The sequence below is a fragment of the Lissotriton vulgaris genome, chromosome 1_1 (assembly GCF_964263255.1).
Source record: "Lissotriton vulgaris chromosome 1_1, aLisVul1.2, whole genome shotgun sequence".
Taxonomy (NCBI): domain Eukaryota; kingdom Metazoa; phylum Chordata; class Amphibia; order Caudata; family Salamandridae; genus Lissotriton; species Lissotriton vulgaris.
The window spans coordinates 2,054,293,571-2,054,319,523 of NC_141685.1; the positions used below are offsets into that span (position 1 = coordinate 2,054,293,571).

Genomic DNA, 25,953 nt, shown 5'->3' on the forward strand with positions numbered 1-25,953 from the left:
GTGTAAATTTAGAATTAAAAGTTTAGTTAAAAATAAACAAAATATTTATAAAACGTCTGTTGTTTGCTGGAATTTTAAACAGTTTTGATTTTACTCTTTTTGATGTAAATGTGAAACAACATTTATTATCATGTCAACACTTGCTTGGAGAACAAGCCTTTAAAAAAAAAGTTATTATTTTAAAAATGTTGTTACTTTTTTATTCTTTAAAAAGATATATATTATCTAAAAATAATAATAAACACGCCATTGTGAGTGGGAAAAAAATAAATGAAGAATATTTTTCATCAGAGGGGAAATGTAAACTTGGAAGGTGATTGGCAAGTAATATAACGATGCTGGGAGATGTCAGAGCACCATATTTATATACAAAAGAGGACAAAGTACAAACATATGTGCAACAAATAATATTCAATATAGCTAGCCATAAAATATGGTCAGAGTCCTTAACAAAAATCAAATTGTCCAAAGGTTGTCAAAAGTACAAATGTCTGAAAGAATAATACATTAATTCCCCAAGTCAGGGAGGGGAGGTCAAGAGTTATTGTGGTGGCTTTGTGGAAAAAGGTTGTGGTCATCCTCTGGCTTGTTCCTAACTACCACAATGGCAATACAACCCTCTAAGATAAATGTTAGATCGATGCCCATTGCAAGACCAGATCTCCCTTAGTAAAACTAATGGTGGTGACAAAGGACACAAATGCCAAACTGGAAGACTGAACAACAGAAGGTACAGTGGTTCAGGAAGCAGACAAGGCATTATTGCCCACATGCATCATTGTAACATTTTGCGATTTCTTAATTGCAAAAATTAAGGAATCGCAATTAATAAATCCCAAAATGCTATGCATTAAAAAATTGCAATATTTTTTGCGATTTACTATTTTTCCTTAATTGCGATTCACAATTTGCGAATCGCAATTAAGGAAAACCCTTCCCATTGATTCCGATGGGCCAAAAGGCCCATAGGAATGAATGGGAAGGCATTCACATTTTGCGAATTTCAAATTGCGATTTGCAAAATGTGAATGCAATTTCAAGGGTGCAGGGGGGGTCCAAAGAACCCCTCCCTGCACCCCTGAAATGTAACTTTAAGTGCAATTTACACACACACATGAACCAAGGACATGTGTGTGTGTAAATCTCCCCTTCCCTTGCTGACTCCTAGTTGTACTGATTTTAGCGCTGGGATACTTACGGGTGACTACGCGCTCTATAAAATTAAATAATAATAATAATTAAAACTTTAAAATATGCAACTAGTGCATGTTTGAAAGTTTTCGGTAAATTAGCATGAAGTTCAACTTCATGCTAATTTACCCCTTCCAAAGTGCAAATTCGCAATTTAAAAATAATCATGCATTGCATTTAAGAAATCTGAAATTGCAATTTCTTAAATACAATCGCAATTTTAGAAATCACAACATGGTTGGGATTCCGAAAATTGCGAAATGCATGATGCATTCCAAATTAGTCAATTGCATTCGCAAACGGCCGAAAAGTGTGTTTCGCACCGTTTGCGAATGCAATTGACTTTGATGCATGTGGGCATAAGCCTCTAATAAGGCTGCCAGGATACTCTGGCAGTAATAGAGCGCGTTATAAAACAGCTAAAATAAGGTTTGAGGCTGACCAGTTACTGGCTCCCGCAGTATCTTCGCATCATTTATTAACTACTGGACATCCTAGGTGAACATCTAATGTAATATCTTGTATGGACCTCACAACATCCTTGAAAGCAGTCATAGAAATAATCAGAGATACAGATAGAGTAGATAAACATGGCAAACGTGTACAATTATTTTTAGAAGATGGCCTACCAATGAAATGAGTTATTGATAATAAAGCCTCTTCATTGATATTCAAATTGAAAAAAGAGAAACATATATGAAGGATTTATTTAATAAACACAAAAGTTGTAGGTTTTTATTGGACAATACTAAATGAAAGCATGTTTTAAAGGAAACTAAAGTTACACTATATCATCTTTACATACATATACTTTGCCAAAATGGAAATGTTCTATAACTGAATAGCAAAGCTGTTATGTAGTTATAACAACACATTTTCAGTCTACTACTAAATTTTGAGAACACATATTACAGACAACTTAGAACTTTACTACACACATTAGACTCAAGACATGACTTGACAACACTTTCAAAACTCAACCACTCTTATGTCAATATACACGTATTATGCCAGCTGCCTCCATTCTGCTCAAGTGCTTCCAACTGAGCATGGAGGATGGGACAAACTGCCCTAGGGACTTTCCTGTGCCATCATGTCATCCTGAGATGCAGTGAATTTGGCTATGAGGGTACACAGTGAATGTCTTGGGAATTCATCCTGGCCCAGCGACAAAGGTGTCGCCTGCTCTTTTGGCTCTCCTTTCCTCACTTTGGTGTGGACATCCACTGCACTACAGTGGTGTTGTCAAAACACATTTGGGCATACACTGCTCTATTCAATGAGTCTCTGAACAACTAAAAAGCTGTGGATAATTTTGGAGGACCCCATCACAGATGGTATTTAGTTTTGTCTTAGTGAACCTGGGGACCCTCTTTTGTCCCTAGCCATGTTGGGGGTTTTGATTTCAAGAAGAGCAGCAGGATGTAGGAGAGTATTGTGGAGAGAGGATGGGTTATAATGATCAGACAATGGCAGAGTTCCTGTGTGTTATTTCCTGTTTTATCACTGCAGATGGAAATTTCCTCCGTCAGAAAGGACGTCTCTGCCCCACATGAAGAGTTCTCATCCTCAGATGTGGGGCAGAAACTTTAATGATGGGAGTGAGACTTCTGTACGTGGAAAGGAGCACCCACCATGGGAAAAGCTCACAAAACAATGGATTAAGACAATCATTGTCAGCATGAATGATTTGGGACATGATTTGTACAAATAATTAATATGCTACAACATATGTTTAAATAATACTCCATACTACAAGTGATTTTACTTTAGTGTTCTAATGTAAAGTGTTAAAAAGATTGCAAAAGGGAAATGTACATGTAATAATAAATTGAAGAGAGCATGATTGATTATGACATTATAGTAGTGAAACAGTGTATGGTGACCTAGTCCACAATTCATAAGCGACTAAACACTGTCCAACTACATAAATGTACCAACCAAACTAGCAGCTCATTTTGAAAATGAGGCAGCTAGCTGATCCTGCAAATGTTTCCCTGGCCTATGTTCTGTGGCTTACGCTGGGGACCTGAATGTGGACACAGATCAAGGGTAATGTCTATATGTAAGCCCTGTTCAGTGCTAATGTTGTGTAGCTCACAACAGGCATCTACTATCCTACACAGAACTCATGGGGATTACCCAAGCACACCCCTGCACAGTTGAGACATCTGAAACCTGCCCTAAGTTTCAATGATGTCTCTCTTGGATGTGTGTTCCCTATTGTACCTCTCTTGAAGTAATGTGATTGGATGTCTGAAGGGTTTGAGGAGATGGTGAAGAGAGCATAACTGGTATCACCTGCAACACATCATTGTGACATTTTCTAGTATGTTTTCTATTCTAAATATACTGCATCATATATACATATAAGCAGAGATGATTTGAGTAATGTATATCTATTATGTTGTAATGAGCACTGGGTGACTAGATTTGAGATCCCATTTCCTAGATGCACATGCAATCACGTTGTGAGGTGATCTCAATGTCACAAAAATCCACAACAATTACCCAACATGCAAGAGGTGATTGGCGTAATATGTATCTATATTTTGTGTGTCCCGAAAGAGCAGTGCACTCATTAGTGCAGCGGCCCCTGGCATTGCAGACTGTTTGCACATTGATGACGTACCAGAGGTGTCTTTGGAGGAAATATTTTTTCCTGTGCCACAGGGGTTCAAACTATGGCACCTACGACATGAGGGAGGTGTGAAACAGCATAGAATTTCCCTGCCATCCTTGGCCTCTCCGCCAGTGACTCTGGTATGGTTATAAACTGGTGCAATCTTCTGTTAATGCGTCAAAGTACCTGATTAAAGCCTCACAATCAAAGTGCTTGTAAAATGCAATGTTGTGAGAAATGACCCTCTGTACAGTCCACGTGGCCATGAAATGGAGTTCAGGCAGTATTTTGAGGGAGAGCCTGGAGGTGAGGGTGTAGGTGAGTCATGCTTCTGCTCCCACTCTGCAACAATGTCAAGGATCACTTCAGGTGAGACGTGGTATCTGACAATGATCGGCTTCGTAAAACAATGTTGATCCTGCGCTGGTAGACACTTTTGCTCCTCTTCAAATATTTGCCCAACAAAGTTGTTTGGTTGTGTGATTTCATTTCTGATGGAACACCCTGGGGCTTATGTAAAAGCCCCTTTTTGCTGCCCCATATTTACAATGACAAGAAAAGCCACCCTGCATGGGTTTTCCAGTCCTTGTAAATACGGCCCATTTAAACACAGCGTGTGTGAAAGGGGCATTCCATGGGTGGTGCTGTGGGTGTTCCCACGTGAACACCCATGGAACCTGACACATTCCCAGATTTACGAGAGATAGTAAACCTGGGAAAGCATCTAAATGCTACTCCTCCGTAGGGGAAGCATAGAGAGGCGCAGCAAGAAGAAACATTTTATTTTGTCCTCGTTTTTCTCCTCTTTCTATAGGTGCTGTATTCTGCAGCACACATAAAATGAGGAAATCACCTCTCGTGATTGTTTCTGTGCCGAAAGGTGTCATTTACTGCACATAAACAATCATTTGTAAAAAATGACGTTTTTCAACTTTTATATGTCCTACACAAAGAAAGAGTGGTTGAGTGTGGTGCACTAGGTATTTTTTATTGATGCTGTCTGTCAATAAGCGTTACTCACAATTGTCAGTGTTTTTTGTGTGAATTTATGGCATGTTTCATTGTAGGAACACCTGCAGTGAGAATAAATGGTGATGACCAGAGTGGGTCAGACCTCTGTCTATCGACAAATACAGGTAGGAAAATATGGGCATTATGGGATCTGTGGAACTGATGAAGGCCGAGTGACCCTTTTAGGCAAAAAAAGCGGCTGAGACAAGTCAACAATTTTGCAAAAAGGAGGGATGCAGGCATAATAACTATCCCTATCATCATCGTCCTGTAGAGTATTTTTTATCCTGGCCAGGAAACCCAATAATTAAGGGGCAGATCTACAAGAAAGTGATGTATCTGTAGAAAGGCATCAGTTTCCGTGTGGTACAAAAGGGGGTGGTGATGGACGGAGCATCTGAATCAATCAAACACTCACACCCAGTCAAAAGATCTGGGTTTAATCCATCACCGTTCTTTAGCCCACTCTGCCACCCCAGTTCAGAAATGGCTAAATGCAAATCAGTCTGACCCTGTGCCTCATGGGAACAGTCCAGCCCGAACTGCCAAGCCATGTCTTCCCTGGACCGGAAACAAGCTTCCGAGGACCGGTTTCTGGCATTCCAGCCGTCTTCAGCCCGGCTTGCTTGAGTCCAGTGGCAAAGTGAGCAAGGGACTCATGTTTGAGCATACCCTGCCACACTTGTGGCGGCCAAAAGCGGTACAAAAGAGGGTGGTGATGGACAGAGCATCTGAATCAATCAAACACTCACACCCAGTCAAAAGATCTGGGTTTAGTCCAATATCTCTGCCATCAGTTATTGCTGTGCGGTCAATGGCCTCAATGCAACAGACAACAAGAGACAGACAGGAAGGGGCCAAGGAGGCCCGTGTCCTCACATCAGACACATCCATAGCAACTCTCTGGAGAAAATTCACTGTTTATTTAAGCACTGACTTAAGTACGTGACTGAACTGAGAATGTAGTAGTAGGATGTACCAACCATTGGCGCTGGAGGTAGGTGCACTGGTAGGTGCTGTAGCACCCCCAAGATATCGATGGTACGTTGTGGAATGTGAATACCATATTTATATACAAAAGAGGACAAAGTATAAATATATGTGCAACAAATAATATTCAATATAGCTAGCCATAAAATATGGTCAGAGTCCTTAACAAAAATCAAATTGTCCAAAGGTTGTCAAAAGTACAAATGTCTGAAAGAATAATACATTAATTCCCCAAGTCAGGGAGGGGAGGTCAAGAGTTATGGTTGTGGCTTTGTGGAAAAAGTTTGTGGTCATTGTTCCGAACTACCACAATGGCAATACAACCCTCTAAGATAAATGTTAGATCACTGCCCATTACAAGACCAGATCTCCCTTAGTAAAACTAATGGTGGTGACAAGGGACACAAGTGCCAAACTGGAAGACTTAACAACAGAAGGTACAGTGGTTCAGGAAGCAGACAAGACATTATTTCCCACATGCCTCATTGTAACATTTTGCGATTTCTTAATTGCGAAAATTAAGGAATCGCAATTAGGAAATCCCAAAATGCTATGCATTAAAAAATCGCAATATTTTTTGCGATTCGGTATTTTTCCTTAATTGCGATTCACAATTTGCGAATCGCAATTAAGGAAAACCCTTCCCATTGATTCCTATGGGCCAAAAGGCCCATAGGAATGAATGGGAAGGCATTCACATTTTGCGAATTTCAAATTGCGATTCACAAAATGTGAATGCAATTTCAAGGGTGCAGGGGGGGTCTAAAGAACCCCTCCCTGCACCCCTGAAATTTAACTTTAAGTGCAATTTACACACACACATGAACCAAGGACATGTGTGTGTGTAAATTAAACTTTCGAATATGCAATTAGTGCATGTTTGAAAGTTTTTGGTAAATTAGCATGAAGTTCAACTTCATGCTAATTTACCACTTCCAAAGTGCGAATTCGCAATTTAAAAATAATCATGCATTGCATTTAAGAAATCTGAAATTGCGATTTCTTAAATGCAATCGCAATTTTAGAAATCACAACATGGTTGGGATTCCTAAAATTGTGAAATGCATGATGCATTCCAAATTAGTCAATTGCATTCGCAAACGGACGAAAATTGCGTTTCTCACCATTTGCGAATGCAATTGACTTTGATGCATGTGGGCATAAGCCTCTAATAAGGCTGCCATGAGGCTACATAAGGTTTGAGGCTGACCAGTTACTGGCTCCTGCAGTATCTTCGCATCATTTATTAACTACTGGACATCCTAGCTGAACATCTAATGGAATATCTTGTATGGACCTCACAACATCCTTGAAAGCAGTCATAGAAATAATCAGAGATACAGATAGAGTAGATAAACATGGCAAACGTGTACAATTATCTTTAGAAGATGGCCTACCAATGAAATGAGTTATTGATAATAAAGCCTCTTCATTGATATTCAAATTGAAAAAAGAGAAACATATATGAAGGATTTATTTTATAAACACAAAAGTTGTAGGTTTTTATTGGACAATTAAAAATTTGCAAACATTCGTGACAAGAATTTTCAATTCTATTAAGGACTAGGAGGCGAGGATTATGCTTTTCTCATTTCTTTAATGAAATGCTCAGCAGCCAATAAATGAACAAAAAACTACATCTCCCATGAACCCCAGGGAGTAACCATAGAGTACAGCGTATAAAAGGTCCACACACTAGTCTGTCTTCCTCTTTCTTTGTGGGAAAATGTCCAAGTTAAAGTAAAATCCTAAATACAACAGGAACAACAATTCCAAACAGGCCGCCGTCATCCAGAGGATCCTGAAAAAGGCAGCCGAAGAACCATGGGTCCAGAAACCAGGAGGAGCAACTGATTCCGCCGAGGAACAAACATCATCACTTCTGGTCTGAACCTGGAAAGAAGATACGAAGCCATAATATCCAAAGTAATATTACTGAACAACAAACCAGGGAGGGAGAACAAGGAATGAAATATTTGTAACTGCGTATATACAGTCATAATACATTAGCATACAAATAGGAAACACGGGTGGGATAATCCTCGCCTCCTAGTCCTTAATAGAATTGAAAATTCTTGTCACGAATGTTTGCAAATTTTTAATTCTATGTCAGGACAGGAGGCTCTGATTATGCTTTTTTAAAGCTGATCCACCACCACAGAAGCAACACTATCGATAGGCTTGAAATAAAAAGTCTTAAACACAGAAGAAATGACCAATCTGCAGCCTTCATGATATCAAACAGAGTAACACCCATGGAATAGGCTTTGGACGCCATCGCTCCACGTGCAGAGTGTGCACCAAACACAGAAACATCAATTCCAGCTTCAGACATAAGCCCCCGCACCCAGCGCGCCAAGGTGGCTGGAGAGACAGGGCGAAAAGGCTTTTGTAACGCAATCAGAAGCTGACCCTGCATGTCTGAGCGCAAAGAAGCGGAACTCACCTCATAATCCTTCAGGCATTGAACCACACAAAGGTTGGGGTGAGAAGGAAAAGAAGGATAAGAAATAGAAGGCGTATTAGATTTGGTACGTCTGGAGAGACGAAAGGAAACCCCTTCAGGAGTGAAGCTGCGACCCGCCAGATCCAAAGCGTGTACATCCGACACGCGCTTACATGAGACCAAACATAGCAACATAGTCAGTTTTGCAGATAGCTGCTTGCGAGATAAGGAAGTATTGGAAGGCCAGGCCTCCAAAAATCTGAGGACAACTGAAACATCCCACAAGGTAACATACTTAGGGGTGGGAGGTTTTGCAAAACGAACTCCTTTAAGCAACCTGGAAACAAAAGGATGTTCACCCGCGGGTTTCCCATCTATGTGGGCATGACCCGCCGAGATAGCAGACCGGAAACCGTTGATAGTCGAATAAGCCAGACCAGAGGTGGCTAAGGAGGCCAAGAAATTAACAATCATGCTGATATCTGCTGAAACGGGATCAACTTGTTGTTGTGAACACCAATCACACCAACGCTTCCAAGACCCCTTATACCGTTTGTGAGTATTGGGAGCCCATGCTTCACTAAGGAGCTTGGAAGCGTCGCTTGAAAGGCCTGGGAGCGACCAGCGATCCCCGAGATCCTCCACGCGAGAAGAGGGAGGGAGCCTGAGAGGATCAGGGGATGAGGACCTCCGAGAGGGTCCAACAGGAGATTCCACAATGGGGGAAGGAGAAACGGTGGGGCCGAACACATTTCTAGAAGGACCGGAAACCACGCTTGAGCCCTCCAGAGAGGGGCAATCAGAATCAGATCCGTCTGAAATCGTTTGGAGTAGGCCAATACCCTGGGAATCATTAGAAATGGAGGGAAGGCATAGCAGAGGGTCGATGGCCACTGCTGGAGAAAGGCATCCGTGGCCAGAGCCTGAGGGTCCGGCCTCCAACTGTAAAAATGCGGAAGTTGCGCATTGAGGCGTGAGGCAAAGAGATCTAGTTGGCAAGGACCCCAACGCCGATGGAGAGCACGGAAGACCCGGGGATGCAGCCTCCAATCGCTGTAATCCCGGAGATGCCTGGAGTGCCAGTCCGCTATCTGATTGTGGCATCCCGGAAGGTACTCCGCAATAACAGTGATCTTCTTCTGCAGACAGAAGTGCCAAAAATCTTTGGCGATCTCCGCCAGGATTCTGGACCTGGTCCCGCCCAGTTTGTTTACATAGCGGACTGCCGAGATATTGTCCATCCGGAGAAGGACACAGCAACTGGTCTGCAGGGGGGAAAAACATTTGATCGCAAAGGAACCCGCTAGGAGTTCCAGACAGTTGATATGAAGTTTCAATTCCTGAGGGGACCAACGACCCCCGGTCGAGACCGAGCCGCAACGGGCTCCCCAGCCCCACCGACTGGCATCGGATTCTATCACCAGATCCGGAGACACACCGAAGAGGGCTCGGCCGTTCCAGGCCTCCATGTGGTCCAACCACCACTGCATCTCCCACCGGACCTCCTCCGTAAGAGGAATCTGATCGGAATATCCGAGGCCTTTCCGGAGATGAAGAATTTTCAGGCGCTGCATTGCCCTGTAATGCAGGGGACCCGGAAAAATCGCCTGAATGGATGACGCCAGCAGACCGACTACACGTGCCAACGACCTCAACGACACAGTCGGTCTGGAAATAACAGACGTCAACTCTCTCTTGATATAACGCATCTTTTGGTTGGGCAAGAGAAGTTGACAAGTAACCGAGTCGATCTGGAAGCCCAGGAAATCGATACGCTGGGCTGGAACCAAGACCGATTTCTGGACATTGATTAGAAACCCCAGAGACTGTAAAAGAGTGATGGACAATTCCAGATGTTGAAGAAGTTTGAGAGGACAATCCGCCATAAGGAGAATATCGTCCAGATAAATAATCAACCTGACACCCAGCGACCGAAGATGTTCCACAACTGGTCTCAACAGCTTCGTGAAGCACCATGGTGCTGACGAAAGACCGAACGGGAGAACCTGATACTCGTACCAGACTCCCTGCCAGAGAAACTGGAGAAAACGGCGATGAGGTTTGTAAATCGGAACCGAGAGATATGCATCTTTGAGGTCCAGCCTGACCATCCAATCCCCTTCTCGAAGGAGATCCCTCAACAGATGGATGCCCTCCATCTTGAAATGTCGATAGACGACTCCGCCGTTGAAGTCTTTCAGGTTGAGAACAAGACGAGCACCGCCCCCTTTTTTCTCGACCAGAAAGACAGAACTGGCAAACCCCTTCGGATGACGGGTGGTTGGAATCACCGCCCCCTTTTTGAGAAGAGAGTCTATCTCCTCGGAGAGACAAACCTGATCCTGAAGAGAAAAACGTAGACAAGGAGGGGGACAAGTCTGATGCATCGGGTGATAGAATTCTATTCTGAACCCCTGAACAGTTTGTAGCACCCAAGCATCGCCGGAGAGCATGCGCCAATTCTGCAGGAAAAACTGAATGCGACCCCCCAACATCACATCGCATGCATGAATCAGGCTCACCTGTAGAGTGGGAATCTTGGTATTGTCCCTGATGACCACCGGAACGTCCTTTGCCGTACTGGCCTTTTCCTTTTCTGGAAGGATAAAAGTTGGCTCTCGATGAATAACCTGCGTCGTAGGAGCCTCTGTGTTGAGAGGAATTGCCTCTCTGGGACTGATTGGCAGAGCCACGGCCGAACGAGCGTCCCCTACCTCGTCCGGCCTTTCCAAAAACCGGACGCATGGCTCGCCGCAAGGAGGCCTGCGCCTTGTCGATGCCACTGAAGGTGGATACAAAGCGCGTAAGTTCCTTAAGGAATGGCTGACCAAACAGGAGGCCGTCCGCCTCAGGGCCCGACTCAGAAGTGGCCAATTCAGAGAGTCTAGGGTCAAGCTTTAACAAGATGGACCTGCGACGTTCCGCAGACATTGCACAATTTGCATTACCCAATTGGCAAATCGCCCGTTGCGCCCATTCGATCATCTCCTTTGGGTTCACAAGGGCAGAAGCTTCTTGTGCTCTGAAACCAAGGTCCAAAATCTTAGTGAGAGGCCCAAGCAGGTCTAACATTTTATCTTGACAAGACCGCCAAGATCGATCAAGGCCCTTCTTCGGGTCCTTGGCATATTTTTTCAAATACGTGACCATCATGGGGTCAACGTCTGGTGTCTCAGCCAAGTGGGCAGACAAATCAGGCCTCGGGCACTCTGAGCGCAACCGGGCACGAACTGAAGCCTCAAAAGGTTGGCGGATATGCGCCTCAATGTAGGCTGCTACAGCTGGAGAAGGCACCCATGAGGAAGAGTTTGGATGGATTATGTCTGCAGGCTCGAAATTGAGCACCGTAGGACGCTCGGGAGCGTCTACAAAATGTTCTTTACAGACCCGTTTTTTAGGTGGAGGAGAAACATGGTCTGAAGATGATGAAGATAGCACATTGTCTGAATCAGCCTCGTGAAGACCAGCAGTTGAGGATGGCGCAGCTGCTAAACTTTTTGCCAGACGCTGAAAGTCAGTCTTGTGAGGGTTAACAGGCGACTTCGCCGTCTTCTTGGAAGCAGGCAACCAGCCCTGCTGTTGAGCATAGAGATTGAGATGACGCTTCAAAGGGTTAATAGCACGTACTAGTGCTTTGTTAACGGACTGTTGAACACCCTTGTCTAATTGTTCAACTAAGTCCTGTTCCAAGGAGCCTTCCTCCTCATCAGCATAGTAGTAGTCGTCTTCTACGTCATCAAAATATTCAGCCATTCTACACCAAGGTAGAGGTAAAAAGCCCACAAGACGACTAGAAATATGGAGTGTTGGAAACACCAGTCAAGGGGGAGTGTATAACCCCAAAGCAGGCTTAAAAGCAGGAAGAAACCTGACTTGTTAGCAATTAGAACGTGGAGGGAGCCAAAGCCTGCACCAAACAACACTCTAGGCAGAGCCTATGCCAAGAAATACACTACCAAAGTCCTAAAAGACCTCGGCGTCGGACGGGGTTAACTGCACTGACAGGCCGTGGGCAAGACGTCAACAAACGCCGTCACTGAACCAGCTGAAGAGAAAAACAACCGGAAATGGGACAGCGCGCATGCGCGACTGTCGCCTGCCAGTGAGAACCGCCGAAGAGCGCTCGCGCTCCCAAAACAAACGGAACCCCTGCTCCCGCTCCACAAGAAGCGCGCGAGCAGCTAGGAAGCGCTCGGCGACCAAAACGGAGGTGAGACACACGCTCCGGTAACAATACAAACTGCACGCTGAAGCGGCGAATAAGCGCGAAGAAACAACAACGGAGCCCAAGCCCCAGACGCGCGACACACTGCGCAATGGCAAAGCACAAAGCGACAGTAAGCAACAAGGCACAATATTACATAAACAGTAGAATGCCAAGCAATGTTACATACACAGTAGAGTAAGAAAGATAATGCACTTAACTGGCTGCGGAGCAGCAAAGAAAGAGGAAGACAGACTAGTGTGTGGACCTTTTATACGCTGTACTCTATGGTTACTCCCTGGGGTTCATGGGAGATGTAGTTTTTTGTTCATTTATTGGCTGCTGAGCATTTCATTAAAGAAATGAGAAAAGCATAATCAGAGCCTCCTGTACTGACATAGAATAATAAATGAAAGCATGTTTGAAAGCAAACTAAAGTTACACAATATCAGCTTTACATACATATACTTTGCCAAAATGTAAATGTTCTATAAGTGAATAGCAAAGCTGTTATGTAGTTATAACAACACATTTTCAGGGATGTATGACGTTCAACGCGTTATTTTACAACGCAGACCATTACATCGCAATTTTTACAACGCAGGATCCATTACAATGCATGCCTTTACAACGCATGTCATTACATAGCAGATACTATTACAACGCATGCCATTACAACGTAAGTATAGGTGTGTATATCTTTAAAAAAAAAAAATATTAAATTAATTTAATTAAGTTAATTTAATTAATTTAATTTAATTAATTTAAAAATAGTAATTAATTTAATTTAATTAATTTAATTCTATTAATTTAATTTAATTAATTTAAACATTGTAATTAATTTAATTTAATTAATTTAATTTAATTAATTTTGAAATTGTAATTAAATTAAATTAATTAAATTAATGAAATTAATTTAATTTAATTTAATTAAAAAATGGAATTAATAAAATTTAATTAATTTAATTTAATTTAATTAATTTAATTTAAATAATTTTAAAATTGTAAATAATTTAATTTAATTAATTTAATTTAATTAGTGTAATTTAATTAATTTATAAATTGTAAATAATATCATTTAATTAATTTAATTTAATTTAATTAATTTAATAAATTTAATTTATTTAAATTCGTTTTTTAAAAAAGAACTGAACCCTAAAATACCCCTGTACCCCAAAACCCAAACCCAGCCCTAAAACCTAAAAATACCCCTGTACCCCAAAACCCAAACCCAGCCCTGAAACCTAAAAATACCCCTGTACCCCAAAACCCAAACCCAGCTCTGAACCCTAAAAATACCCCTGTACCCCAAAACCCAAACCCAGCCCTAAACCTAAAAATACCCCTGTACCCCAAAACCCAAACCCAACCCTGAAACCTAAAAATACCCCTGTACCCCAAAACCCAAACCCAGCCCTAATACCTAAAAATACCCCTGTACCCCAAAACCCAAACCCAGCCCTGAAACCTAAAAATACCCCTGTACCCCAAAACCCAAACCCAGCCCTAATACCTAAAAATACCTCAGTACCCCAAAACATATACTCCTATACTCATACTTATTTCTAAAATTACTTGAATTAATATATTTAATTTATAATATAAAAAAACATAAATAAATATATTTATTTATAATTAATAATAATTAAATTAATTAAATAATATTAAATAAAATAAAAAAATATATATACTTACCTATACTTACGTTGTAATGGCATGCGTTGTAATAGAATCTGCTATGTAATGTCATGCGTTGTAAAGGCATGCGATGTAATAGATCCAGCGTTGTAAAAGTTGCGTTGTAATAGAAGTCCGTTGTAAAAGTTGCGATGTAACGGTGCAATACCCATTTTCAGTCTACTACTAAATTTTGAGAACACATATTACAGACAACTTAGAACTTTACTACACACATTAGACTCAAGACATGACTTGACAACACTTTCTAAACTCAACCACTCTTATGTCAATATACACGTATTATGCCAGCTGCCTCTATTCTGCTCAAGTGCTTCCAACTGAACATGGAGGATGAGACAAACTGCCCTAGGGACTTTCCTGTGCTATCATGTCATCCTGAGATGCAGTGAATTTGGCTATGAGGGTACACAGTGAATGTCTTGGGAATTCATCCTGGCCCAGCGACAAAGGTGTTGCCAGCTCTTTTGGCTCTCCTTTCCTCACTTGGTGTGGACATCCACTGCACTACAGTGGTGTTGTCAAAACACATTTGGGCCTACACTGCTCTATTCAATGAGTCTCTGAACAACTAAAAAGCTGTCCATAATTTTTGAGGACCCCATCACAGATGGTACTTAGTTTTATCTTAGTGAACCTGGGGACCCTTTTTTGTCCCTAGCCATGTTGGGGGTTTTGATTTCAAGAAGAGCAGCAGGATGTAGGAGAGTATTGTGGAGAGAGGATGGGTTATAATGATCAGACAATGGCAGAGTTCCTGTGTGTTATTTCCTGTTTTATCACTGCAGGTGGAAATTTCCTCTGCCAGAAAGGACGTCTCTGCCCCACATGAAGAGTTGTCATCCTCACATGTGGGGCAGAAACTTTACTGATGGGAGTGAGACTTCTGTACGTGGAAAGGAGCACCCACCATGGGAAAAGCTCACAAAACAATGGATTAAGACAATCATTGTCAGCATGAATGCTTTGGGACATGATTTGTACAAATAATTAATATGCTACAACATATGTTTAAATAATACTCCATACTACAAGTGATTTTACTTTAGTGTTCTAATGTAAAGTGTTAAAAAGATTGCAAAAGGGAAATGTACATGTAATAATAAATTGAAGAGAGCATGATTGATTATGACATTATAGTAGTGAAACAGTGTATGGTGACCTAGTCCACAATTCATAAGCGACTAAACACTCTCCAACTACATAAATGTACTAACCAAACTAGCATCTCATTTTGAAAATGAGGCAGCTAGTTGATCCTGCAACATTTACCCTGGCCTATGTTCTGTGGCTTACGCTGGGGACCTGAATGTGGACACAGATCAAGGGTAATGTCTATATGTAAGCCCTGTTCAGTGCTGATGTTGTGTAGCTCACAACAGGCATCTACTATCCTACACAGAACTCATGGGGATAACCCAAGCACACCCCTGCACAGTTGAGACATCTGAAACCTGCCCTAAGTTTTAATTATGTCTCTCTTGGATGTGTGTTCCCTATTGTACCTCTCTTGAAGTAATGTGATTGGATGTCTGAAGGGTTTGAGGAGATGGTGAAGAGAGCATAACTGGTTTTACCTGCTACACATCATTGTGACATTTTCTTGTATGTTTTCTATTCTAAATATACTGCATCATATATACATATAAGCAGAGATGATTTGAGTAATGTATATATATTATGTTGTAATGAGCACTGGGTGACTAGATTTGAGATCCCATTTCCTAGATGCACATGCAATCACGTTGTGAGGTGATCTCAATGTCACAAAAATCCACAACAATTACCCAACATGCAAGAGGTGATTGGCGTAATATGTATCTATATTTTGTGTGTCCCGAAAGAGCAGTGCACTCATTAGTGCAGCGGCCCCTGGCATTGCAGACTGTTTGCACATTGATGACGTACCAGAGGTGTCTTTGGAGGAAATATTTTTTCCTGTGCCACAGGGGTTCAAACTATGGCACCTACGACATGAGGGAGGTGTGAAACAGCATAGAATTTCCCTGCCATCCTTGGCCTCTCCGCCAGTGACTCTGGTATGGTTATAAACTGGTGCAATCTTCTGTTAATGCGTCAAAGTACCTGATTAAAGCCTCACAATCAAAGTGCTTGTAAAATGCAATGTTGTGAGAAATGACCCTCTGTACAGTCCACGTGGCCATGAAATGGAGTTCAGGCAGTATTTTGAGGGAGAGCCTGGAGGTGAGGGTGTAGGTGAGTCATGCTTCTGCTCCCACTCTGCAACAATGTCAAGGATCACTTCAGGTGAGACGTGGTATCTGACAATGATCGGCTTCTGCAAACAATGTTGATCCTGCGCTGGTAGACACTTTTGCTCCTCTTCAAATATTTGCCCAACAAAGTTGTTTGGTTGTGTGATTTCATTTCTGATGGAACACCCTGGGGCTTATGTAAAAGCCCCTTTTTGCTGCCCCATATTTACAATGACATGAAAAGCCACCCTGCATGGGTTTTCCAGTCCTTGTAAATACGGCCCATTTAAACACAGCGTGTGTGAAAGGGGCATTCCATGGGTGGTGCTGTGGGTGTTCCCACGTGAAGACCCATGGAACCTGACACATTCCAAGATTTACGAGAGGTAGTAAACCTGGGAAAGCGTCTGAATGCTACTCCTCCGTAGGGGAAGCATAGAGAGGCGCAGCAAGAAGTAACATTTTATTTTGTCCTTGTTTTTCTCCTCTTTCTATAGGTGCTGTATTCTGCAGCACACATAAAATGAGGAAATCACCTCTCGTGATTGTTTCTGTGTCGAAAGGTGTCATTTACTGCACATAAACAATCATTTGTAAAAAATGACGTTTTTCAACTTTTGTGTGTCCTACACAAAGAAAGAGTGGTTGAGTGTGGTGCACTAGGTATTTTCTATTGATGCTGTCTGTCAATAAGCGTTACTCACAATTGTCAGTGTTTTTTGTGTGAATTTATAGCATGTTTCATTGCAGGACCACCTGCAGTGAGAATAAATGCTGATGCCCAGAGTGGGTCAGACCTCTGTCTATCGACAAATACAGGTAGGAAAATATGGGCATTATGGGATCTGTGGAACTGATGAAGGACGAGTGATCCTTTTAGGCAAAAAAAGCGGCTGAGACAAGTCAACAATTTTGCAAAAAGGAGGGATGCAGGCATAATACCTATCCCTATCATCATCGTCCTGTAGAGTATTTTTTATCCTGGCCAGGAAACCCAATAATTAAGGGGCAGATCTACAAGAAACTGATGTATCTGTAGAAAGGCATCAGTTTCCCTGTGGTACAAAAGGGGGTGGTGATGGACGGAGCATCTGAATCAATCAAACACTCACACCCAGTCAAAAGATCTGTGTTTAATCCATCACCGTTCTTTAGCCCACTCTGCCACCCCAGTTCAGAAATGGCTAAATGCAAATCAGTCTGACCCTGTGCCTCATGGGAACAGTCCAGCCCGAACTGCCAAGCCCTGTCTTCCCTGGACCGGAAACAAGCTTCCGAGGACCGGTTTCTGGCATTCCAGCCGTCTTCCGCCCGGCTTGCTTGAATCCAGTGGCAAAGTGAGCAAGGGACTCATGTCTGAGCATACCCTGCCTCACTTATGGCGGCCAAAAGCGGTACAAAAGGGGGTGGTGATGGACGGAGCATCTGAATCAATCAAACATTCACACCCAGTCAAAAGATCTGGGTTTAGTCCAATATCTCTGACATCGGTTATTGCTGTGCGGTCAATGGCCTCAATGCAACAGACAACAAGAGACAGACAGGAAGGGGCCAAGGAGGCCCGTTTCCTCACATCAGACACATCCATAGCCACTCTCTGGAGAAAATTCACTGTTTATTTAAGCACTGACTTAAGTACGTGACTGAACTGAGAATGTAGTAGTAGGATATACCAACCATGGGCGCTGGAGGTAGGTGCACTGGTAGGTGCTGTAGCACCCCCAAGATATCGATGGTACGGTGTGGAATGTGAATGAACAAGAAAGAGGCCTTATTTTGTTACATATGATTGAGGTCAAATGCCAGGATATGTCTTGTGGTAAAATGCTGAATTTTCCATCAAAATGGAGATTGGTGCTGTACTGTACTTTTTCTGATTTCAAAATAAGAGGACTTTGTAATGTGAGCTATGTGACAATGTTGATGGGGTACAAGGAAACTTTGTAAGATGTCCATTTTTTTTAACACAACAAAATGTAAATACTTAAAGTTTAACTGTTCAAATATTTCTAAATATACCAGCATCAAGAAAGACATACAAGTCTAATTGTTTTATTTCAGAATTCTGGGTGAGGTAGATTTTAACAGTATGAAAAAAATCAAGGCACTGCACTTGTGTGTTATGCAAATGAGAAATATTCGCTGAATCATGATTTCCAAGCACAGCGTGTGCACCATGCAGGTTTACCAGTAACACTGTTTATCTGGTGCCAATTTAGTGGCCATTTCTGGAGACCAATCAAAACAAACTATGCTTTTGTGTAAATGTCAGTGCAATACTACACCATGTTTTAGTGATATATTTGCAATACTTTGCTCCAAAATGAGCCACACTCTACGTACTACACCTTTACCATTTTCCTGTTGAATGGGCGTGGTTCATTTGCTACACTGTTGTTAGTGTGAAGCTTGGAGTTTTCACAGTCACTAGGACTTCCTTGATGTAACATTGATGATCCCACTCTGAAAGTTATTCCAGCACCAGTGTGTTTGACCCGCATGCCCTCAATGCCTTCCACCCCAAGAGCAGATCCCAGGTCACCTGTAGGCTATGTGTTTCGCTTAACTGACTTTAGTTTTAAACAGAAATCTCTCAAAATGAATGTGACAAGTGAAAGATTGTCTTTCAAAGTCTAACTAAAGTTACAATATCATAGCCCCCACACAGCCCACCGTCAAACTACCCATGAAAATGTTCCACTGCACTGTGCTGGAACGAATTGTCCTTGTTGGCCCACTCAGGACAAGACACTTGATTTATGTCTCTGCAGAGCCACAGGGACAGGCCAGGGAGGCAGAGTGTAGTTGGACCTTTCTTCTTCATGGCTTCTGCACACTGGAAACCTAAAGGGTGTCCCGATGAGCACAAATAAATGTCATTGGGGCCACTTGCAACCACGGCCACGTATTACCTGCTGGAAAGGTTCTAGGTGGAATAGAAATAATATGCTATATTTATCTATGTCAATGTGTCACTGCACTACACAAAATATATACCTATTGACTTTGTCAGTTCTTGTTATTTTTTGGAAGTAGCTTCCTCTGCAATGGCTTCTCATATAGTCCATTTGAAGTCTGTTTTATATTTCTGCTTAGCGAGGGTTGATGTTAAATCTGGGGTAAATATTTCATAAGAGATATTTTAATTCAACTGGATGGTTTAAGTGTTTACCTATTAGTCTGGATGGTCTAACATAATTTGGTTGCACGATGCATACATTCTGTACAAAGATACTTGTTCTGAAGCCTTCAGAAAATATCTTATCTCCAAAAAACCACTACCATCTCGCACCCCAATGCACAATACAACCCTCCATACCTACCGTCTGGATGGAGATATCTATGGCTAAGCCCTACAAAATATAAACTAGCACCAAATTCCATAAACCCTTAAACGTATAAACAGATAATGAAACCGTCATCCAGCATGTGTCTCAACTTGCAAATAATAATACGAAAAATGAAAGATTACAAGCAACACGCACTGCCCATTGATGTAAAATAATCTGTCTCTTGCATCTGCTGCACTACAGATTCTTTGTCACACGGCATCAAAAACCCTAAATAAACAGTAAGTACATTGTTTTAAATTTCTATCCAGCTATGTAGGTGTAAATGATGTTTCCACAAATGTTTCCGTCTTGTCGGCACCAGAGAATGAATATGATGTTAATGTTCTTACCATGCTTTCACAAGGACCCCTGCGTTTATGGGCTGCTATGCTTTATGCATATTAGGCAATGTCAGGAATCATTGTGAGATGCGAGTAGAGAACATCGGTAGTTGAGAATGTCGCTGTAAGACTTTGGACTATAAAAGGGTGTTTTATGTAATTTTTTCGGCCCTATAGTTTTAGGTCACCCAGTAAGTCTTTTCAAGATGTTGCCACTGCACTTTCCAGTTTGAACCAATGACTTGATTCTCTTTCTGTTATCTCCTTCTGAATCCACAAGATTGTTGCATTAATTGGTTATTTTTTGCTTATACTTAAAATCCACAATATTGTGTCTTTAAGGTTCCCCATCCGATAGTCACGGTGCTATACGTGGACTTTGCATATTTCGTAAATTGGCCTTTGGAGGATAGTGACATACATTTGTATGTTGTTTTTATTGGTAATATGCCACAAGGATGTCAAAATAAATTGCTTCAAAAACACAAAACATTCGGAAAAGAAAATATCATTTATTTGGTTTGACGTTCCGATTTTGCAATTCATCACAAAGGTCTCCCAAACTTAAATTCCGGAAAGAAGTCCATTGCGGTATTAACCATCTGTGCAAATTCATTCTAACTTAAAAAAAAATCTATATCAGTGAAATATCGGTCATTTTAAATATGAGTTTCTTTTACTTTAATAGGAACTTCAGAACATTCATTACTTTTTAAAGCAACATCTTCTTTTGTGAAACCTTCTCCTTTTTCAGTATTCTCTGCTGGCTTTGCATTTTCGTTACCCCAACGTCTCTTTACCATAAACATGAACACAATCCATAGAAGATACGATGGTGCTCGGAGCCCTGTAATTAAGCCTAAGTATGTATTCCTAGGTGAAGAAAAGAAATAATGGATTAAGGAATTGTTCATGTATTTTAAAGAACTATACAATAATTTATATAGGTACCTGAAATATAGAATAACACTCAGCATATTGAATATAACTGCTCATTTATATTAGTGTGTGTCCTGGTAAAGTATTTCAATTTACAATTTTTTTGCCTAATCTTTGCATTCTTGCCATTATGAGATACTTTGAGGTGTTGTAAAATCCCAAGGACAGATTCCATTTTGAGCAGGTTAGGTTACACCGCCTGCCTTTGGCCTATATGTCGCATATCATTATCTTTCCCAGGTCAAATCATCCAAACAATGACTTCGCTAACATCGAAGGTGACAAAAGCCTATCACTAGTTCCCCGATATCTACATTTCAAGGTCTGATAGTGAATGTGTAAAATAAACATGTAGTCTGAATTGAGGTATTTTCGTATTACTGGTTCATACCTGCTGTTTCTCAGACTAAGTGGAAAGTGTCTCAGTGTAGGGTAAACATCATTGGTCAACCTTATAAGAACACCACGAATTGACCACTGAGACTGACAGATATTATCCCCAAGTTAACGGAAGAGGTCCTTCCAGACCGATGTACTGACATTTTTATGTTGAGAGCCTATATAGAGAGTAGAGAAGCTAAGCCCAGCTGATCTGTGCTTTCCTTTCTACTGGCCGAATTCAAATCATCTCCACTGTGAACTGGTATGATGTGCACTGATTCCCAAGAAGCTCTAGAGGCAAGTTAGCTTCTCCATTAGCTACTCACATAGAAGTAGTCTTAAGGGTGTTAGGCTGCCAGGAGCATTCCAATCATGTCAGAATGTTCATAATATTCTCGCTGTTAGTGACACACATTAGCTTTGCTCTCATTATATTTTGTGTTGCTATTACACATGTACTAAGCAATAGAATGAGACTGTTGAAAGAAACACTTTCAATTTCATATAGTGCCTTTTAGTGCAGTGTTTGTGTGTGCTATTCTAAAGAATGAAATTGGGATTGAAATGACCTGACCCCTTTTTCAGAACTGTTAGTAACTCAGAAAGCACCAACACCACAACGGCCAGTATGACAATTGGGCTTGTATGGGGCTTCAACAACCTGGACTTTCATGCTCAAGAAAGGCCCGCAGAACTAAATTCAGATGGAAAAGCCAAACCTAGTAGAACTACAGACACATATACATTGACTATTAAATGTCAATGTTTCTCGAAGTTAGTCTACATTTATTACTAAAAATGTGCACAAATCATACGCTGAATGTTCGTCATTGACCATTATAATTTTATTTTATTTAGGTTTTTCTAAAGTGCTATTAAACATGCTCTGATGTGTGGCGTGGGCACATGCTAAGATTGGAAGGTATTAAGACAGTATTATATAAAACTTGGTGATGTAGTACACTATTGTTGAGCAGGTAGGCATGGTGTGTAGTGAGGACATCCATCATCTGATAGGCCCGAAATCAGTACAAAGCCTTAAAAAGTACAGAGGCTTCAAAGCCAACAGTAAAGAAGGCATACTAGTCATGGGTGTCTGGACAGTATAAATTCAATAGTGATTAAAGGGTGTCCTTTTAAACCTATAGAAGATACAATGAGCTGTGATAACACTTGCTAAAAATATCAGATAGCGGAGAGTACATGCTGAAAATATCATTAGGAGGGAGAGAGAAGCAAGAAAAATCTGCGTCCCACTCCAGTTCCCAAAAAATGCATCAAATATCAAAAAGAGTGTGACCAGGTAGTATCGCACAGGGTTCACTTTGAAAAATGATTTGGGACCCTCAACAGCTATTTTCAATCCCCACTGACATACTAGTAACTGGTATTATCATCATCTGGCTTTTCCTCCAACAAGAAGGCATCTCAAATGGGAAAGAGATGGTACGGTATCTGTTACAACTAGATTGTGATGTAAAATTACCTTCTAACCCAACGCAATAGGAATTTATAAAAAAAATGGATAGGGGTAAGGTTAAAAACAGAGGAGAAATATGTCTAGGGAAATATATTGTGTCCCTCACAACAAAATACATATTCTGTCAATATGTGTCAGCCTCTTTGTGCCCAAGTGAGTCGATGGCTTTCATCAGGAATGTTAGATTAGATGGATACATCATTTAGCGGACAATATATGTAACATGTCCTTCACAATGAATTATGATTTCCCCAAAATACAGTTTCTAGATGTGGAACTATATGTACAAGACTGTCAATTTATGAGTAGGATATTTAGAAGAGACATCATGCAATGTGATATTACATGCAGACAGAGCTCATCCTGTACACCAACTCAAAGCTATACCCTATGGTAAAATGGTTAGAGCTAGAAGAAACCAGTTGTGATACATAATTCGGTAAGAATTTGAATGACATTAATAACAGGTACCGGATCAGAGGGTATGATGAGCAAACCATTAACAAGGCATATAACAGAGCAAAGAAACTAGAGAGACACAAGACATTAACAGATAGTGAACCCAAGAAAGACAGATTTGCACAGATCATAACACCAATTATAACATATGCTAACAACATTGCATAAATTAGAAAAATATTACAAATACATTGGCATTTATTAACTTAAGATGCCATTATCAGCACACAAATAACCAAACACCCTAATATTACCTTTCAGAGGGGTTTAACATTGGGAGGCATGATCAGCCTAAGCTATCCACAGTCTAGACCTCAAGGAAACTACTGGCCCCAAGGATATCCTTGGGGGCCAACTACCCCTCTTATTACATACAGTAAGTCACACACAGTGGGATTGCTTAGATGTCTTCAGAGGCCATGCCCCCCTTTCTCCACCACTCTGCAAACGTGCCTTCCCGCAGACTACGGGATGGGGGATGAAGTTTAATTTACTCCTGAGGGACTTTGGGGGCCAAGAAGCCCTCCTGGTATCACCAGTAATGCCTATGCAGCGGAATTCCTGAGCCCTGGTCAGAGGGCCAGCACCCTTTTTCACCACTCTGCTAAGGCGACTACTAGTTAAAGAAGTGTTTGCAATCTAATAGGTTTCACATTTGCAAGAATTAGGGCTATGTTGTGGAGTTGCAACACCAGGTTTAGTCTTCCTCGTTTCCATAGAAGCTCACCCATGAACTCAGCGAGACAAAAAAACAAGGAATCACTTAGGAGCAATTGTGGACCTAGTCAGAGGTATGAGCAGAGTCACTGGAATTATGTGACTGTTTGGCTGCATCGACATTCAAACAATTATACATTTTCTGCATTAGCAACATAACTCATAATATGCACCCTAATCTGCGAATTTGAACAAAAAAAGCTTTGTTTCTAGCTCAAACGGCTCATACATTACCAGAAATGCAGAAACAAGTGTTACAGCGTGCTAGAGTGCCCCTTGCAAACCTAGAATGGTCACCTGTTACTTATTGCTAAATATGGATGTTAAATTGGTACTAATGGTGTGCAAGCCACTCTTGCTTCCCTCTGCATGTCTCATGCCTCTTTCTGCATTTCTGTTGCTTCTTTCTGCACGTTTCTTTCTTTTTCTATACTTCTCTTGCCTCATTCTGTAAATCTCTTGTAGTATCTGAAAGTCTCTTACCTCTTTCTGCATGACTGTTGCCTCTTGCTGCACTTCATTTGCTTTTATCTGTACTCCTCTTACATCTTTCTGCACACTTTTTGCATCTTTCTGCACCTCTATTCCTTCTTTCTGCACTTCTTTTGTTTCTTTCTGCACCCCTCTTGCCTCTCTCTCATACCTCTTTCTGCACTTCCGTTGCTTCTTTCTCCACTTATCTTGCTTCTTTCTGTACTTCAATTGCCACTTTCTGCACCTCTATTGCCTCTTCTTGCAGTTCTCTTGCCTCCTTCTGCACTTCACTTTGTGTAACTCTTTTGCCTCTTTGTGTACCTCTTTTTCCTGTGTCTGCACCTCACTTGCTTCTTTCTTCACCCTTTTGCCTGTTTCTGTATCCCTCTTCCCTCTTTATGCAACTCACTTGCTTCTTTCTATATCTCTCTTTCCTCTTTCTGTACCACTCTTTCCTCTTTCTGTACCTCTATTCTGTTCCTTCTTTCTTCACTTGTCGTGTCTCTTTCTGCACCCTCAATGCCTCTTTTAACACCTCTATTGCCTCTTTCTGCAGTTCTCTTCCTCTTTCTGCACCCCTCCTGCCTCTTTGTGTACCCCGCTTGCCTCTTTCTGCACCTCTCCTACCCCTTTATGCACACCTCTTGTCTCTTTTCATACCTGTCTTGTCACTTTCTGCACTTCCGTTGGTTCTTTCTCCACTGCTCTGACTTCTCTCTACACATCTGTCCCAAATCTCTGAATCCCTATTGCCTTTTTCTGCATCCCTCTTCCCTCTTTCTGTACCACTCCTGCTTCAGTCTGCCTACCTGTTCCCTCTTCCTGTACCTTTTTTGCCTGTTTATGCAACTCTCTTGCCTCTTTATGAAGTTCTCTTGCATTCTTCTGTACCTCACTTGCATCTTTTTGTACCTCTGTTGGTTTGGTTCTTTTGCACTGCTTTTGTTCTTTCTGCACCACTCTTGCAAATGTCTGCATCCCTGTTGCCTCTTCCTGCACCTCTTTTCCCTGTTTCTTTACCTATCTTGCCTGTTTCTGCAACTCTCATGCCTTTTTCTGTAACTCTCTTGCCTTTTTCTGCAGTTCTCTTGCCTCCTTCTGCACCTCTGTTGCTTCTTTCTGCACTTCTCTAGCCTCTTTTTGCACCCCTGTTGTTTTATTCTGCACTTTCCATGCTTCTTTCTACACCCCTATTGTTTCATTCTGCACTTTCCATGCTTATTTCTGCACCTGTCTTGCTTTTTCTGCAACACTGTTGCTTCTTTCTGTACTCGTCTTCCCTCTTTCTGTAGCTGTCTTGTCTCTTTCTGTACTTTTCTTGCTTCTTTCTACCCCTGTTGCTTCTTTCAGCAATTCTCTTGCCTCTTTCTGAAGTTCTCTTACCTGTGTCTGCACCCCTCTTGCCTCTTTCTGCACCTGTCTTCCCTCTTTCTGCACTACTTTTGCCTCTT

At 41.5% G+C, this 25,953-nt stretch overlaps 1 protein-coding gene across 1 annotated transcript in view; it reads right to left on the reverse strand.

The window, feature by feature from the left end:
* Positions 1–20,544: 20,544 nt before the first annotated feature.
* The window catches only part of LOC147751601 (solute carrier organic anion transporter family member 1C1-like), a 569,256-nt gene continuing 563,847 nt past the window's right edge, over positions 20,545–25,953 (reverse strand). The window contains exon 15 of the mRNA XM_086920557.1: positions 20,545–20,925. Within this exon, the coding sequence (XP_086776683.1) occupies positions 20,712–20,925 (214 nt within the window). The 3' untranslated portion in view covers positions 20,545–20,711. The remainder of the gene's footprint in view (positions 20,926–25,953) is intronic.